This window comes from Rhamphochromis sp. 'chilingali' (genome assembly GCF_963969265.1).
Source record: "Rhamphochromis sp. 'chilingali' genome assembly, chromosome: 11".
Classification (NCBI taxonomy): Eukaryota; Metazoa; Chordata; class Actinopteri; order Cichliformes; family Cichlidae; genus Rhamphochromis; species Rhamphochromis sp. 'chilingali'.
This window is the reverse complement of record NC_137938.1, coordinates 21,811,946-21,828,332: the sequence shown is the minus strand read 5'-3', so window position 1 is coordinate 21,828,332 and position 16,387 is coordinate 21,811,946. Positions and strand designations below refer to the sequence as shown.

The 16,387-nt window shown below is 42.7% G+C and overlaps 1 protein-coding gene across 4 annotated transcripts; it reads right to left on the bottom strand.

Annotated features, from left to right (window-relative positions):
* Positions 1 to 2,471: 2,471 nt before the first annotated feature.
* Positions 2,472 to 16,381, bottom strand: esrp1 (epithelial splicing regulatory protein 1). Of its 4 annotated transcripts, none has more exons than XM_080896881.1 (16): positions 16,008 to 16,381; positions 15,448 to 15,606; positions 15,213 to 15,329; positions 14,720 to 14,831; positions 13,707 to 13,850; positions 13,284 to 13,338; positions 13,086 to 13,196; positions 12,806 to 12,938; positions 12,681 to 12,723; positions 11,738 to 12,057; positions 10,858 to 11,082; positions 10,504 to 10,756; positions 8,995 to 9,175; positions 5,702 to 5,843; positions 5,153 to 5,242; positions 2,472 to 3,816 (listed from the first exon to the last, which is right to left on the bottom strand). In XM_080896881.1, exons 1-16 carry the CDS (start codon positions 16,137 to 16,139, stop codon positions 3,682 to 3,684), a joined length of 2,352 nt encoding a protein of 783 aa, XP_080753007.1. In that variant the 5' UTR covers positions 16,140 to 16,381; the 3' UTR covers positions 2,472 to 3,681. The 4 variants fall into 4 exon arrangements, with proteins under 4 accessions (XP_080753007.1, XP_080753008.1, XP_080753009.1 ...); XM_080896882.1 differs by having other exon boundaries at positions 10,516 to 10,756; XM_080896884.1 differs by having other exon boundaries at positions 3,681 to 3,816; positions 5,120 to 5,242.
* Between the last annotated feature and the right edge of the window lie 6 nt (positions 16,382 to 16,387).

Genomic DNA, 16,387 nt, shown 5'->3' with positions numbered 1-16,387 from the left:
ACGCCTTTAAAAACCAATATTAAGTGGAGTTTGAATGGTCTCCTGTTAACCACAAAGACAATGTGGTTAAGAAACAAACACCTGAAACTATATAAAACACGTAGACGCTTTTGTTCTGTCATTAAACCCTTTGTTAGACTGCATCGGGGAATAAAAGAAGATAAAGACACTAGGCAGCTTGTTACAGTTAACTGTCACTACATACAAAAAGCTGTTCACTCTTTAATTCACTTCAGTTTGTTTCTGTGTTATTTTTAATCTTCATTAACTATGTTGTACATGTATGTGTGTCAGAGGCAAGATTCTGGAAAGTCAGTACAGGTTTTACAATAAAAACAGAACTTTCTAAAAGCAGCTGACTCACAGTGTCGTGGACATCCACAATAGATATTTGTCTATCAAAGCCTCATAAGGCAAGTTTTGATTCAAATGTTTACCAAACTAACAAACACTAAAATAAGGATATTTCCTCTAAATTAGTTTTCGAAGGTCACAAAATCCTTTCAGTTTTAATTTTTCAAAATTCCTAAACTAAAATGTTTTATATGTTTTGTAGTTAACTATAATAACCTTGCTGCAGGTCACATTGCAAAGACAGAAAATGACATACATGATGTTACATAAAGACAGGCAAAAATAGAAAGCCGACTCCTTCACTTAATGTACTTAAAAGAGTGGGTAGACAGTCGAATACGTTGCCCTCCATGACTCTATATACTAAACCTCCACAGACCTTCTTTACTTCCCTCGTTAGCGATATCTTAATAGACCTGGAGCACTGCAGGTAGACTGTCCATCATATTGCACCATGCAAAGTGACTGCATGCTCATTTTCTGATACCAAGCTTCTGAAACTCTCTGGGCTGGCCTATATACATTTTTTGCTGAACTTCCAGCCATTCGTTGTGAATGTATGAGCCTTACATGAAAGTCTATGGCTTCTCAAATGAGTTAAAGAACATGCTGCCTCAGGAGCTTAACTGTATCAACTGCAAGCAGACAATGTGCATTGTAGTGGATTTAGAATCCATATTTTGCCACTGCATTTCTGTGTGCACCAACTGCATGTTTTACTCCAGGCTGTAACTCTGCAGACCACTGCAAATCTTCTCTGTCAGTCATGCTGCGTCTAAACTATCAGCGTTTTGAAAATGTAAAAAACTCTCCATTATAATAATAATAATACGTTTTTTTCTTTGTGTCATTGCTTCATCAACCTGACTTTTCAACTTCACTGAAAGAAGATGTCCAGTTGTGTGTCTGCTATTTGAAAAAAGATAGCGATAGCATCCAGATCACATGGACAGTGTTGTGCCAATAAGTGATTTCAGGTATTTGCTGAAAAAATGATTGCCTGTGTTTAAACTGGCCTATAATCTATAAAACATATGTCAAACATACCTTATAAATGATATTAAGTGCTACCTTCTAGACCTGCCCCTGCACAGGTAGTTTATACCTATTATACACTTTTAAATAAACACTTTTATTAACACTAGCTCTGTGAAAATGGCTCCAAAAACATTTCATACTGAGTGACATGGGTTTCTTTGGGTTTTGGGGACTTCATCCACATAAGTAAATGTTGCAAGGACAGGATATAAGTGTGGAACATGAAAAAGATTAAAGATCATCTCCTGCTAAATGTTAAATAACTAAAAATAATCCTCTTGTTATTAAAAAAAAAACCCTTCCCTTTTCCTGATAGTTGTCTGTCCCTGACAAACCCTGGATTATTTTCTTAATAAAAGATTTGATTTAATCTACTCTGATTCTTTAAATCTAAGACGTGCTCAGTTCAATCAATAAATTAAAAATTCCCTAAATGAGCTGCACTTATCTGCACTTTTTTCATACCAGTGTAACTTCACTGGATTTCTCCACAACATCTTACAGACAATACATTTATTTTCCAGACGTCAAAAAGGTGAGAAAAACTTTGTCACATGGATAAAAATAAATAAATTCTTCCTGCTGGTTTGGACAGTGTGTGTGTGTGTGTGTGAGTGTGTGTGTGTGTTTTGTGAGTGGGAGACTAAGTGTTTTTAAAAGAGATTATTTGGGTGGGGTGCAGAAGATTGTATTACACAATGTAACTCTGCCCTGAGGGGGTCTGACATGGTTTTGTCTGCTTTCCTTCTCTCTTCCCACTTCCTGATCTATTTTCTGCTCTTTTCCACGCAGTAAAAAGAGAGGCCATCCTCTCACATAATGTGTTCAGTGTGTCTAGATGACAATAGCTTCTTTGCTATAGCATGTGTATGCGGGCACCGCAGAGGTAATCGCTGAGGACAGTGAGAGGGAGTTCCCACAGTTTCGCCCTGAGCCACGTTGTGTCACGAGACAAGCTCCACCTGCATATTTGCACTCCTGCACTTTAAAAACCCTCATGAGACACAAACAGGCATACTACACGGCAAAGTGAAATGATCAGAAGGTAAACAGTGAAATCAAACAGCTGGAGGATGACAAACTTGACATGTTAAGTTTATTGTTTGTTTGTTTTTTTCTTTTTCAGCATGCCTGCAGTAGGGCGTCCTGAGGAGGATTAAATCCTGCTGTGGCACATGCGTACAGAAACATGAAGCCCAAACATCAACTTTATGCTGAGCATAAACGGCATTTAAATTCACATGAAACATATCCGACACGTCCTTCATTTCCTTTCCTTTTCGCCTTTCCTAAAAATCTACAGGTTCAAAAGAAGTACGGTGATTAGATTTCTTAGAGCAACCTGTTTGTTCAAAAACGTTCTCCAATAACAGCGTAGACGGTGGAAAGAAGACAAGGAAAGTGTGATGGACTGCTAAAAATATGTCACAGAAGTGGTCATAAACCGGCTCTGGCTTTACTCTTTGCACAGTAAGCTGAGAGCTTGTGATCTGAGCCCTCTTGAAGAATGCAAATTTGTAGTTAAATTACTGAGAAGTGGGACTGTCTTCTTTTCAGCTGAATCCAAATACACAACAAGGCAACTTTGGCGTGGCGCAGCATGGAAACATACCCTTGTCAGACACATAAAGGAGGGGGCTAATGAAGTGTGAGATGTCACAGTTTTTGTAAATTGAGGCCTCATAACAAGGTCCAGGCTATCAGACAAACTCACAGTGTAACATATAGGATATCATTCAAACATACTGCTATTATTTTCATTAGTAGTCTTATTGATTAGCAGTGCATTGATATTTGGCATTATGTAAACATCTTAAAGTTTCACTACTAACTTCTTCATGCACTAAAGCTTCCAATACAATCACTGTGTACTGTATCAAATGTATATAAACACATACAATGTACTGCATTAACAGATTATGTAATAAAACATCTCAACACAGCCATGCGTAATACTCATTCTCATCTCTTTCACACTCACACACTTTCACTCTTCACAGAAAAGCTTAAACGTTTAGCTCAATTGCTACTAAGTCACTCCTCTCTAGTTTGGCTAACAAATATGTACCGTAATGATTACAATAGAACAGGTTAAAAAATCTCTATAAAGCTTTTAAAATACACAATGTGCAATATAAGATGAGAATGCTATTGTTGGCTAAGGCCACAGAGAATTTGGTATAAAATACATTAATTTCTGTTGCTAAAGATATAAATAACACATCTAAAAGGCTATTTAAAAAAAAATCTAACAAGTCTTTGACATATACCAAATTATCACATGTGACCCTAGAGCAGGGTCAAATCCAAATACTGCCCCCCTGGCTTGGTCATGAGAGCAGGTAGTGACATAAGAGGAGCCTCACTTGAGCTGCACTGACCAATCAGACTGCTGCTCAGGAGGGAAACAGACTCTGCAGGATTCTGCGGAGAGAAGAAGAACAAGGGTGAGGAAAGAGTTTTAGCCCCCAACAACAACAAAAAAAAGCACCTGCACCAGACATTACCCATCACCTTCTCAATCACCTAAAGCTGTTATTACCCATCTATTACACTACCACATTGCGACAGCACCATCTGACCGTTGACTAAGCCCCGCCCCCTTAGGTATTGTTGCAATTGTTCTGTAAAGTAATTTTACTCTTCAGCAGGCCAGTTTCGCAGCAGACATTTTGGCGTGAAGCAGCAGGTAATCACAAATGTCTGAGAAAGGACGTTAATAAATATATCTATAAGATTACAGTTAACCTGGTTCTGCCAGAAGATTCTTCCTGCAAAAAGGGAGTTTCTCCTTCTCACTGTTGCCAAGCGCTTGCCCTTAGGTGTGTTGTTGCAGTTCCCTTCTGTTATTGTAGGGTCTTTACCGTTTCAATTTTATTCGTTTCTGTGTTCTTTTTAGTGTTTCTAATTATCATTTGTCAGGTGGAAAATTCTAGAAGCTCAGAACAAGCGTTACAATAAAAACACATGACTCACAGCCAAGTGGATATGGCAGTCTCACTAAACATCTGTGTCATTACCTCCTCAGGATTAATGCATTCAAAAAGAAATTGAGCATAAAGTACAAAATGCTATTTTAGTTAGTTTTAGGGGGAGTTTTGAGAGGGGGGGAGGTAAGTTGTTTTTTTTTTAAATTTAGGTTAACTATATACATTTTCATACCTAGTTTTATGTACCTATAATATCCTTGTATTGATGTATGAAACATTAAAAAAATGTATCTTTAATACTGCAATGTAACAGTAAAAATGAGGACTTATTACTGGTTATCTGGGTAAGAGAACAATTCAAACTTTAAAACAGCTACTTTCACTTTCACAATATTTTTATGTTGTTCTGTGATGAAAATGTCACGACTGAGGAGTTTCTTGCGCCCGCTATTTGACTTTCACGCTGTCTGGACATGCAGAAAAAGGACCATGCCTGTACAGTCAAAGGGGAGAGGGTTCAGTGGACGGTCAGTCGGCTATGTGGTGCTCAGTGTTTTCATTAAAGGCTTCACGAGCGGACAGAAAAAAGGTTAAACAAACGCCATGTGAAAACCCATGAAATACCTAAAAACCAAGAGATTTCCTCCAATTATTTAACCTAGTCAAAAGGAAATACCTGAAAATTCCCCATTAATGTGGAAAATGGTGCCCTGTAAGCCCTGGTGACCAGTAAAACCACAGCTACAACACCTTCTCTAAATTAAATCCCCCTGACTGATCCCTCAGCCAATCCTTACCTGCCACCTGCCTCAGACACCTTAAATACACACCCATTCTTTGGGCTGCGTAAGCAATGTCCTGGTCGGGTCATGAGTGTGCACGGGCCCGTGGGCGTGCATGAAAGCATCCTCGGGAGCATACTGTGGCATGAGGAAGGGGGAGGAATGATAGAGATGGGGGCTGAGACACATGTAGCCATAGACACTAATCTAAAGGCCTTTAAAATACAGAAAACAAAACCCAGTCTGTCTCAATATATTGCTTAAAGTAGTCCTTATCATGTCATAATTTATCTTCAGATTCTTCGTACTCTTTCAGGTTTAAATAAGATCTGAGATTCTCCAGTTCAAGTTGAAGCAAGCAGCAATCCGTGTGTGACAGAACAGGGAGAGGAGACAGGATAAACTAGTTTGATAGCCTCTGGGCAAACACAGTGGATGCCTGACAATACACACCCATAATACGAGGAGATTTGAATACAACACTTTGGATCCTACAGTGAGGTATGAGAGCTCTGAAGGCACAGAAAATCTCCATTATAGGAACTTCATTAATAAAATGCTAAGTGCACGGTGCATTTGAAGGACGCCACCTCTTACCTGGTAACCCTGCACTGCATTTATGAGCTCTTTGACTCCGTTGCTGTTGTAGGTCAGACCGGGCATACGCACCAGGCCTCCCGGCGAGGCAATGGAGGAGGGGGAGGGGAAGAAACCTAAGGTGTTAGGTGAGCCAGGTGGACTGGAAAAGAAAAAAAAAAGGAAAACAACAAGAAGGGAAAAAGGACAGAGACTGTTATCCTAAGTACAAAACCAGCATAAACATGTATCTTCTCAGAAAACACAACGTATGCAGCAGGATTCAGGAAAAACAAGACTGGGAGTAACTCTGGGTGTTGTCTTTGAGTGAGCTGCTCTCTCAGTCTCTGATGGCTCACCAAAGAGAACCAGAGGTCAATGCTTGTTTACCAAGTACTTTGATAACGCAGACTTCAGTCATTAACTACCCTTGCCCCAGCCTTTCTCCTTGGCAGTATATAATTCAACCAAGTACAAAATGCTCGACCTCTTTTCTTTTTTTTTTTTTTAAATGGGAAAAAACCTTTATAGTTATTGCAAGTTTTAGGTGTTTTTAATCACTCACTAATGTACACAACATGTTTCAGTGAAAGTAAAACTATTTTGATTTTGATTGATGCTATGCAGGCGGTTCAAAGAAGAAGATGACTAAGAATGAAGAAGATCAAGCGTGGATAGCAGTTCCACATTTCTTATGCACATCCTGAACTTTTGCAGGGCTTTATGAGAGAAATATAAATATATGAATCACTCAAGCCCAACACTCAGTCTTTAACCTGCCGGCCTTGCAGTACAAAGTGTGCATATCTTTATGAATAAAGCAAGTAAATAAGTGTCCAGCAGCTCTACACAGGCAGCTCCCTAAACCAAATGGACTATTTCCATTCACAGGGGTATGCCAGGACTGGGGAATCCACCTCTTATGTGCTACATGTGAGAAATGGAAGCTCTGCCTGGATCTGAGAGTTTGTCTGAGAGCAACTTCACCCACCAGTAAACAACCCACAAGTAAACACCACCCGGCAGCCTCGGCTTAGCGTCGGTTGGCTCGTAAATTTCTTTATAGAAATTCAGGAGTGGTTGATTTAATGTGAGAAAGGAAGATTACTTAATGGGAGAAACAACAGTAAGCTCTCACAAAGCATCAAGGATATTTCAGGTAAATGTGTACATACAGTGGGGCAAAAAAGTATTTAGTCAGCCACCGATTGTGCAAGTTCCCCCACCTAAAATGATGACAGAGGTCAGTAATTTGCACCAGAGGTACACTTCAACTGTGAGAGACAGAATGTGAAAAAAAAAAAAAATCCATGAATCCACATGGTAGGATTTGTAAAGAATTTATTTGTAAATCAGGGTGGAAAATAAGTATTTGGTCAATAACAAAAATACAACTCAATACTTTGTAACATAACCTTTGTTGGCAATAACAGAGGTCAAACGTTTACTATAGGTCTTTACCAGGTTTGCACACACAGTAGCTGGTATTTTGGCCCATTCCTCCATGCAGATCTTCTTGAGAGCAGTGATGTTTTGGGGCTGTCGCCGAGCAACACGGACTTTCAACTCCCGCCACAGATTTTCTATGGGGTTGAGGTCTGGAGACTGGCTAGGCCACTCCAGGACTTTCAAATGCTTCTTACGGAGCCACTCCTTTGTTGCCCGGGCGGTGTGTTTTGGATCATTGTCATGTTGGAAGACCCAGCCTCGTTTCATCTTCAAAGTTCTCACTGATGGAAGGAGGTTTTGGCTCAAAATCTCACGATACATGGCCCCATTCATTCTGTCCTTAACACGGATCAGTCGTCCTGTCCCCTTGGCAGAAAAACAGCCCCATAGCATGATGTTTCCACCCCCATGCTTCACAGTAGGTATGGTGTTCTTGGGATGCAACTCAGTATTCTTCTTCCTCCAAACACGACGAGTTGAGTTTATACCAAAAAGTTCTACTTTGGTTTCATCTGACCACATGACATTCTCCCAATCCTCTGCTGTATCATCCATGTGCTCTCTGGCAAACTTCAGACGGGCCTGGACATGCACTGGCTTCAGCAGCGGAACACGTCTGGCACTGCGGGATTTGATTCCCTGCCGTTGTAGTGTGTTACTGATGGTGACCTTTGTTACTTTGGTCCCAGCTCTCTGCAGGTCATTCACCAGGTCCCCCCGTGTGGTTCTGGGATCTTTGCTCACCGTTCTCATGATCATTTTGACCCCACGGGATGAGATCTTGCGTGGAGCCCCAGATCGAGGGAGATTATCAGTGGTCTTGTATGTCTTCCATTTTCTGATGATTGCTCCCACAGTTGATTTTTTCACACCAAGCTGCTTGCCTATTGTAGATTCACTCTTCCCAGTCTGGTGCAGGTCTACAATACTTTTCCTGGTGTCCTTCAAAAGCTCTTTGGTCTTGGCCATGGCGGAGTTTGGAGTCTGACTGTTTGAGGCTGTGGACAGGTGTCTTTTATACAGATGATCAGTTCAAACAGGTGCCATTCATACAGGTAACGAGTGGGGGACAGAAAAGCTTCTTACAGAAGACGTTACAGGTCTGTGAGAGCCAGAGATTTTCCTTGTTTGAGGTGACCAAATACTTATTTTCCACCCTGATTTACGAATAAATTCTTTACAAATCCTACCATGTGAATTCATGGATTTTTTTTTTCACATTCTGTCTCTCACAGTTGAAGTGTACCTCTGGTGCAAATTACTGACCTCTGTCATCATTTTAGGTGGGGGAACTTGCACAATCGGTGGCTCACTAAATACTTTTTTGCCCCACTGTATTTACAGATTTTCAGCTGGAACAAGGTGAATTTCTTTTTGAGTTCACAAGATTTTCAGAAAGCTTGACCTCTGTCAAGGTCACTGAGATTTGAACTCATCTGAGATTTTTAGTAGATATTACTATGGTAACAATTTGAAGCTCCTATGTCGCTTTGTTCTCGAGTTATAGCATTCACAAACTTAGGTGTCCAGGCTGCCCGCCCGCCTGGCAGGATGCCGACAATAGCCCCTCAGGCTTTGAAGGCTGAGAGGTAAAAACTGTGAGAATTCCTGCACACTGTTAAAACAATAACTTTCTGTGACCTTTATGCGAACTAATCAGACAAATCAAAACTTTTCAAACAGATAAAATCAAATAATTTTGGCAATGAAGAGAGTTTTCCCTTTGGACCTTCCACTAACAGACCTCTCACCTATTCACCAATGCAAATATTTAATATTTAAACATTTTTGAAAATATTTTCACAAGCTGAGCCATTTAATCTCTGATTCAATAAATCCCTTCATCTGTAAATACCATTGTTTACCTGGGGTAGTAGGCTGCGTAGTTCATGTATAGCTGAGCTGAGGCGGGGTAGTAGGCATGTCCTGGTGGTAGGGGGCGAGGAGCCAGGACCACCTGCCCAATGGGAGGGTAGAGAGCAGCAGCAGCCTCTGGAGGCAGGACAGGTGGAGCAGGTGTGAAGGAATAAGATGGTGGCGATAAACCTGGCGAGGAGGAGAGGTAAAAGATTTTTAACCAGACGAACAGAGACACGCGTGAACAGAGACATGGTGGAGAAGTCTGCAAGGTCATTGTTTGTTTTTTGGAGAGGTGCTCATGCAAATCTACAAACAATGACCCTCCACAACATCACTCAGCACCTGACACACTTTGAATGTATGCACGTGGCAAACAATGAAAGCGTCAGCGTATTGTACACTACGCTGGACCACCGATGGGCCTGTAACCTGTATGTTTCATTATTTCAGTATTTTATTATCACCTCTGTGTAATTTCGGAGCAGGTAAGATGCTTTTAATTCACTCGACAGTTGTCAGTGTTTAGCAGCATCTGGTTTATACTTTCTCATATGCATTCATGCATAAAGCCTTCCAAGTATTAAATATTAGCAAAACGAGAGCCACAGCGCTGTCAGAGAACAGAGACACTGTCTAAATGCAGGGGACAGTGCCGCCTGAGCACTTTATCCTCCTTGCATGGTGATTCTGGCTGTTCCTGCAGTCTGTGTGTGCATTTTCAACATTTAATTTCATCTCATCATGGACCTTTTTAAAACCCGCATGTCTAGCCTTGAATCCCTGTGTTGTGTCCCTTTCACTAATGTGAACTATTTCATATTAAACAGCTCATAACCATTAGACGTGTTATAATCCTCTCTTTTTGAAAACTAAGAGTCCACATTTAAGTCGAAGGACTACACACACAGAGATCAATCCACCATCTACGCACCAGCGTTCAGATATGCCCACAGCCTTTACACAGCTCCTGATTGGACAAGCACAGGAGATGCACACACCAGAGGTGTGCCAGGCCATTGAGGCCTAATCCCACAACCACCTCTACTCATCTGATAAGATTAGAGAGATGTAAGCCATTTTTGATGTTTTATGAAGATAGCTGGAATCAAACTGTCTTGCTTACACTTTCCCAACCCTTTCAGATTTTTATGAAATACTTCAGCAGTGTAAGAGAGTGGAATTTATGAGATCGACAAACATGCCACTAAAAACAAACTACAGTATTTTCATCTAAATGTGTGAACACAGGCAACAACTGAAAAAAGGATGGTTACCCCATTAGGTTTATTAGGTCATGCAGATGGGTAATTTAATCACACTAAATTACAAAGAGGTGACACACTCACATACACCAACACAAACTCTCAGACACACAGTTTTCGATCCTCCTGGTTAGACCAGATTTCCTCATCTTCCCACAGTTTGAGATTGGAGAAAAACCCAGCAACCCTGCACAAGGCAGGAGCCCACCTACCCTGCAGTCCCGAAGCAACCCAGCTCCCAGCAGCACTTACGTCTTGACTTACATGGCGGCGGGCTGAGCCCTGTCCCACTCCTGCTCCGGGTGTGTGTGTGTGTATGCGTGTGCGAGAGCGAGCCTCCCATCAGCACGAGGCCCATCTCCTCTGCGCTGCAGGGAAACACCTCCACGTAGCGGCTGTTTGCCCCACGCTGGCTGGACATCACATGCTTGTGAAGCCGCTGCGAAGCTTGGAGCGCTCGCTCAGCTGATGTCATCTGGATGAAGCAGTCACCTGACGGACGACCCTGAAAGCGGAGACGAATCAGAGATTACTCCGCAACACCTGTAAATTTGTGCTAGAAAGCATGTGAGTCAATGGGTGTGTCAGTGTGGGTGCTGCATGTACCTGCTGGTTGAGGACCATGTGCACTCCATGCGGTCTGATATCCTGTGTAAACTCGCCCAGGAAGGTGAGGATGTCCTCTATGCTCGCCGTGTACGGCAGCCCTCTCAGCCGCAGGCAGTCTCTCACTCCACCAGGAGGGGGCAGAAGAGACACCGTGGGCAGCACAGGCATCAGAGGGGCAGGGGCCACGGAGATCAGAGGGGTTGAGGAGTACCTGTTTAGCACCTAAGACACAGTTTCAAATTACATACCCTGCCTAAAGCAAAAACCTACCGAGTACGCAGTGAAGTTTTAGGAAACCCTTTCTCCTCTAGTACTGACAGGTAAAAGTCACTAACTATAACTCAAAAGCAAACATCTCAAGCAGAACAAAGCCAAGTCCAAGCTGTGTTTAAATATGACGCAACGTCAGACAGGAGCTGGCGTGGTGCCAACAGGACACCAGCGTGTTTGCATTTCTGGAGAGGACCAATAAACCTCGCAAGTGTCTCACACACACACACACACACACCACGAAAGGCCTCTGCATAGATATGTAGGTGGACTGTCTGCTTATCAGTCCAGAAAGATAAGAAAATGAATGCCAAAGAGACACAAAGAGCGAAAGAAAGTTCAAAAGAGAAAGGAGCAGCTAGAATAACCGTTTGTAGGGAAACATGCACACACAGTCCACCTTGTTTTACTGGTCCCCACCCATGAGCTTCTCTCCTATAATGCCTACAACTGCCTGAGAAGATAAGAAACACACCCTCACGTTGTCACTCTTTGCTGCTGTGGCCAAATAAACAAACAGTTTTTCTCCTCTAAAACCTACAAGTGAGCACACAATCAAGCACATTTCACTCAACCGCACACAAAGCGAAGAAACACCCCGGCGTACCTGCTGCACCTCTGCTGCCGTACTCTTAAAAAGCTCGATATATCTTTTCCCCAGGATTTCCTTGTGTTTCCTCAAGGCGCACTGAGCATGTTCTTCACAGGCAAACAAAACAAACGCGTCGCCGGTGGGACGTCCATCTGGGTAGCGAACAAACAGGATGCCGTCCTTTCCCCCGCTGACGGGACACGTCTCTTTAAGTTCATCCTCTGGCGAGAAGAAGGCGAGCACCTGCTCGTGCGTGGCGGTGAAAGGGAGGCCTCGCATCCTCACTATGATCTGGTCCTCGCGGGACAGGAACATTGCTACCTCATGAGACGTACCTGACACAGAGAGAATGACACGGGCAAGCCCGTTCAACTAGTGTTAGTTGGCCTCCTTCTTCTTCTGCAATTGATAAGAGTGATGCTAAATCTGACTTTTCAAGCCTCTGTGATTTTGAGTAATCGTCTAAATCTCTCATCTGTATGACGATAAACTTTAGCTTTATGTAATGAGGTCACTTCTGGTTTCTGGGAGGCGTTCATCATGTGAGTAAAATTATTAATATTCAGGTCAAATGACTCAGTGATGAGCTGTGCCTTGTTGACAAACTTATTGCCCTTCATAAAAGGCTGTGTTGCCATTAAATGGTATCACTGAGTCATAACCAACAGCTTTTTGTGCTAATAATAATTTTTCTTTTAAGATTACAAGTGGCATGAAGGAAAAATCCCAATGGACCTGGAGACATTTACAAAGGTCCTGAAACATTTTCAACTCCTAAAAATCATTATTACTAAATACATGAATTCAAGCTCATATAAGAAGTTGCTGAAGTATTAATAAAATAGCACCATAGAAGATCTCAAAGACTTCAAAAGTCCTCTTTTTCAACTCAGTTTCACTATATACACACATAAACCAGGCGGCTGCACTTAAGCTAACAGATATATGAACTTCCCACCTCCTGCTATCTTCAGGAAGTCATCTCCTGTCGCTTTATAAACCTGCCGATAGAGGGGAACGATGTTTAGTGATGGGACAATAATTTGGTGATGTGGCTGATTCTACTGTGTCCAGACGCCTTACCTCAATATATCTATTCCCCATGTGGTGTTTGTGTCTCTGCAACGCCAGCTCTCTGTGTTCCTCGCTCACAAAGCGAACCAGAGCTTCTCCATTCCTCCTCCCTTGAGCATTCAGGCACAACGCAACCCCTCCTCTAAAGAGAAGAGCACAGCATATGAAGGGGGTTATAAAGCCTCTCTGAAAACCTCTGTCAGCAGCAGCTTTCTGGGTGTCATCAGTGATTAAAAAAAGATGATAAACAGTGTAAAAATGTGCGCCTTTAAAGATGTCAGCAACGTACTTGGCGATGTTGAGGCCTCTGAAAAATCGAGCGATATCCTGGTCAGAAGACTGCCACGGCAATCCTCTGGCTCGGATCACCGTGTTGTCGCACACTTTCTCCATTTTACTGCTGCACACACACACACACACACAGGTATTATTACAGTGGATTATCAGGGAACAAAAATAACGTGTATCTTTAATAAATGTTACTCACCAAGTGCCGCTCTCGAACTTCTCACTAACTCTCTCGGGGTTCGAAAACGTGTGGCCTGCAACAGCAAAGTGACAGAGTCACCATGATAACACACAAAGTAATCAAGCTGAGACTGTTTTTAAAAGGCAAAGCAAATGGTTTAAGTCTAAATCAGGTAAGACCTTACATTTCTTTCCTTTCTTAATTACCGGTTTGTTAAGTGGCACGCTCAAAAGTAGTACTATGAATCTTGGATCATCCATTTTTGGGGGGGAAAATGATTAAAGGAAATTTCAGTTATCCTTAAAAGAGGTCCTAATTGATTTTCTAGTTTAGTTCACAGCAGGGTTTTACTTAAAGTAACACAGTTTTGGAACTCATTAGTAGTAAATCGATTTACTGATGTGTTTGCTAACATTACTCGGTAATGTACGTGGTACTTACAAAATGGCTCGGATAGCAGTGCCAGGACAACGCTGGACATAACCTGAAGCTGCTGTGTGGCTACTTCTGCAGGCAAAGGGACCGATGGATCCGGTGTGGCAGAGGGGTCCCACATGGTGGGCACATCAACAGGTATACTAAGAGCTGAGGAGGAGGTGGTTAAGGAGCACAAGCAAGAGAGCGACAGTGTTATTAATCATGAATGCATCGTGGTCCAGCAGGATTGGACGTTTGATTTCTTCTTTTTTTCCTCTCTCTCATTTCCTAAGTCCATTTTCAATTTAGTTGGAGTTGTATGCTTTGGGTGGAGCCCACTCTCTCAGCTTTCTTCTACACCTTCTCTGAATCAACCTGGAGTATTAAAAGGCAGGATATCCGCAAGATCGCTACACTGATCATCATGGCCGTAACCAGGCCCTCTTTGGTAACTGAGTTCCATTTAACCAGGAGGTTCATCTGCATTTAGAGTTGCCAGCCCTCTGTCCTATTCAAAAGAAGATCCGGTTGTATATGAGCGGAGTCATTCGCCTGCTCCCAAATAATTTCTGTTGCTGGTTTAATACATTTTTTAAAACTAGGTCTGATCTGTTTTTTCCCAAATCATGACAGAATAGACAGGTGTGTGAAAAAATGAAAAAAGTGAAAACAGAACAGCAATACACTCACGTGTTTTTCTTCCTATACCTGTGTGTGCGTGTGTGTGTGTGTGTGTGTGTGTGTATGGGGTTGGTCCTGTTGGGTAAACACACACTCTTTCACTAAGGGCTTAGTAAGGTGCTGCCACTCTTTCCTTATTTGCATTTCAAAACCTTTATCCCTACAGCCAACTGCTTAATGCGTGTGTTGTGGATTTTTGAGGGTAATGCAATGCACAGTATGAGAAAGAACCAATCAATCGGATCAAATCAATCGAGCAAAAAAAACAAATGTCTGGAAATCCATGACTTAGACGGCGTAAACAGGCAACAGGACATGAAATGTTAATCTAAACAGGTGACGTGTTAAAAGGATACACTCTGCCATGGTGTGGACATTCAGAGCTTTGAGGTCAGGAGCGGGGAAGTGCTTCTTGAACTCCTTCCGAAGGTCAAAGAAAGAGTAGAAACAGTCTGGGACCAGGATGTTCTGGAGAGGAATACAGTGTGAGTGAAAGGCCCATCAGCAGCTTCTGTTTTTATTGCTGTGAAACTCATGTTTGCACAGGCCACAAGAGCATGCACTGCCTACTTCTTGTATCATTAACACACAGTTTGAAGGCACTCAGGAGAAATTTCATGAGCATCATGTGTGCCTGTCTTTTATGTGCACGAGTGTGCGGTATACGCATGGGCGTGTGTCACCGCAGTGGCTTCTCCTGTAGATCAGCTTTCAGTGTTAACATTAAAGTTCAGCGAGCAGTGCGGTGCTGACACAACACAGCCCTCTGAGAGCGTCGAAGGCTCCCGCAGCAGTGAGTGAGTGAAACATCCGCCCTGGCTGCTAGGCGTGTTCCCCCGCCCCGCTCACCTTGCTCGCGGCCTCGGGGTGAATCACTTGGCGGATGTGGAGCTGCCCGTCTGTACACAAACACACCGACGTGCCTGCGCCCGCGCTGTTCACCTCATTTGTCAGTTGCAGATGAAACTGTAAAAACATTTAGAGGTATGGACTTTAATACAGCTGCTTTAACCAGTGCTGTAACTGTAATTAATAATCTATAAATGGCCTATTAATGGCTTTCTGGCTACTTTGAAGACATTACCATGTTTAAAGCTTTATCAACGCTCGGTGCTTTGTACACACAGTCTGCTCCAGATCCATTCTCCTGTTCCACGCTCTCCTCCACCACATCCTCCTCCTCTTTTTCTTCTGTCAAGTCTGAGAGGTCAGGCTTTATGAGGAGCTCATTCACCTTGCCCAACTGGTTCAGAGAGGAAAAAAACAAGTCAGCCTTGAAACAGCCAGCCTAGCTAGAAACTCAGAGGCTTTGGAACAATATAATAAAACCAGCGTGAAATATGTGTGTTTGCTACATAGATATTATCACAGTGGAAAGCAGCAAAGGAGCAATTTAAACGTCTTACACATAAGGCAGAAGGTTTTTTGTAATTAAAGCGAACAATGATTTCTGAACAGGTGCGTGTAAGGAGGAATCCCACAAAAATCCCCCTGGCACACTTTTTTTTTCCTTATTAATATTGGTCTGACATCATGTATCGCTGTTTGCAGTCCACCTGTCCACTCCTTTGAACACCACATTTCCTGCTTTGGAGTCACGATGATTAGCAAGTAAGAACAAGCAGCCTACAAGTGAGTTTTTACCTTTTTGTTCTTTACATCCACGAGCTGCCAAACCAACTGCACGAGCTCCTTCTCGTCAGACCCCAGGAGATCTCCGCTCGCGCCAGATGTGGCGGTGAAAACCACCACCAGGTAGTCTACCTGCGCCGTCATCTGAATTTTTAAAAAAAGAACCGCAAACACACAGAAAACTAATCTAATACTAAACGAGACTAAAAGGGACTGAAGATCAGCGGGATGTGAGACGCGAGCGGGACGCGGGAGGTAGAAACGCCTTTACTCTGACACCTGAGCGCAAAGGTGAGCCCGTAAATCCAAAGTTTTGTCGCCTGTGAGATTTTATGTGAAGCCTCCCGCAGTCACCATCGCGAAGCAATGGCTGAACGCTCACCGCTTTTGTA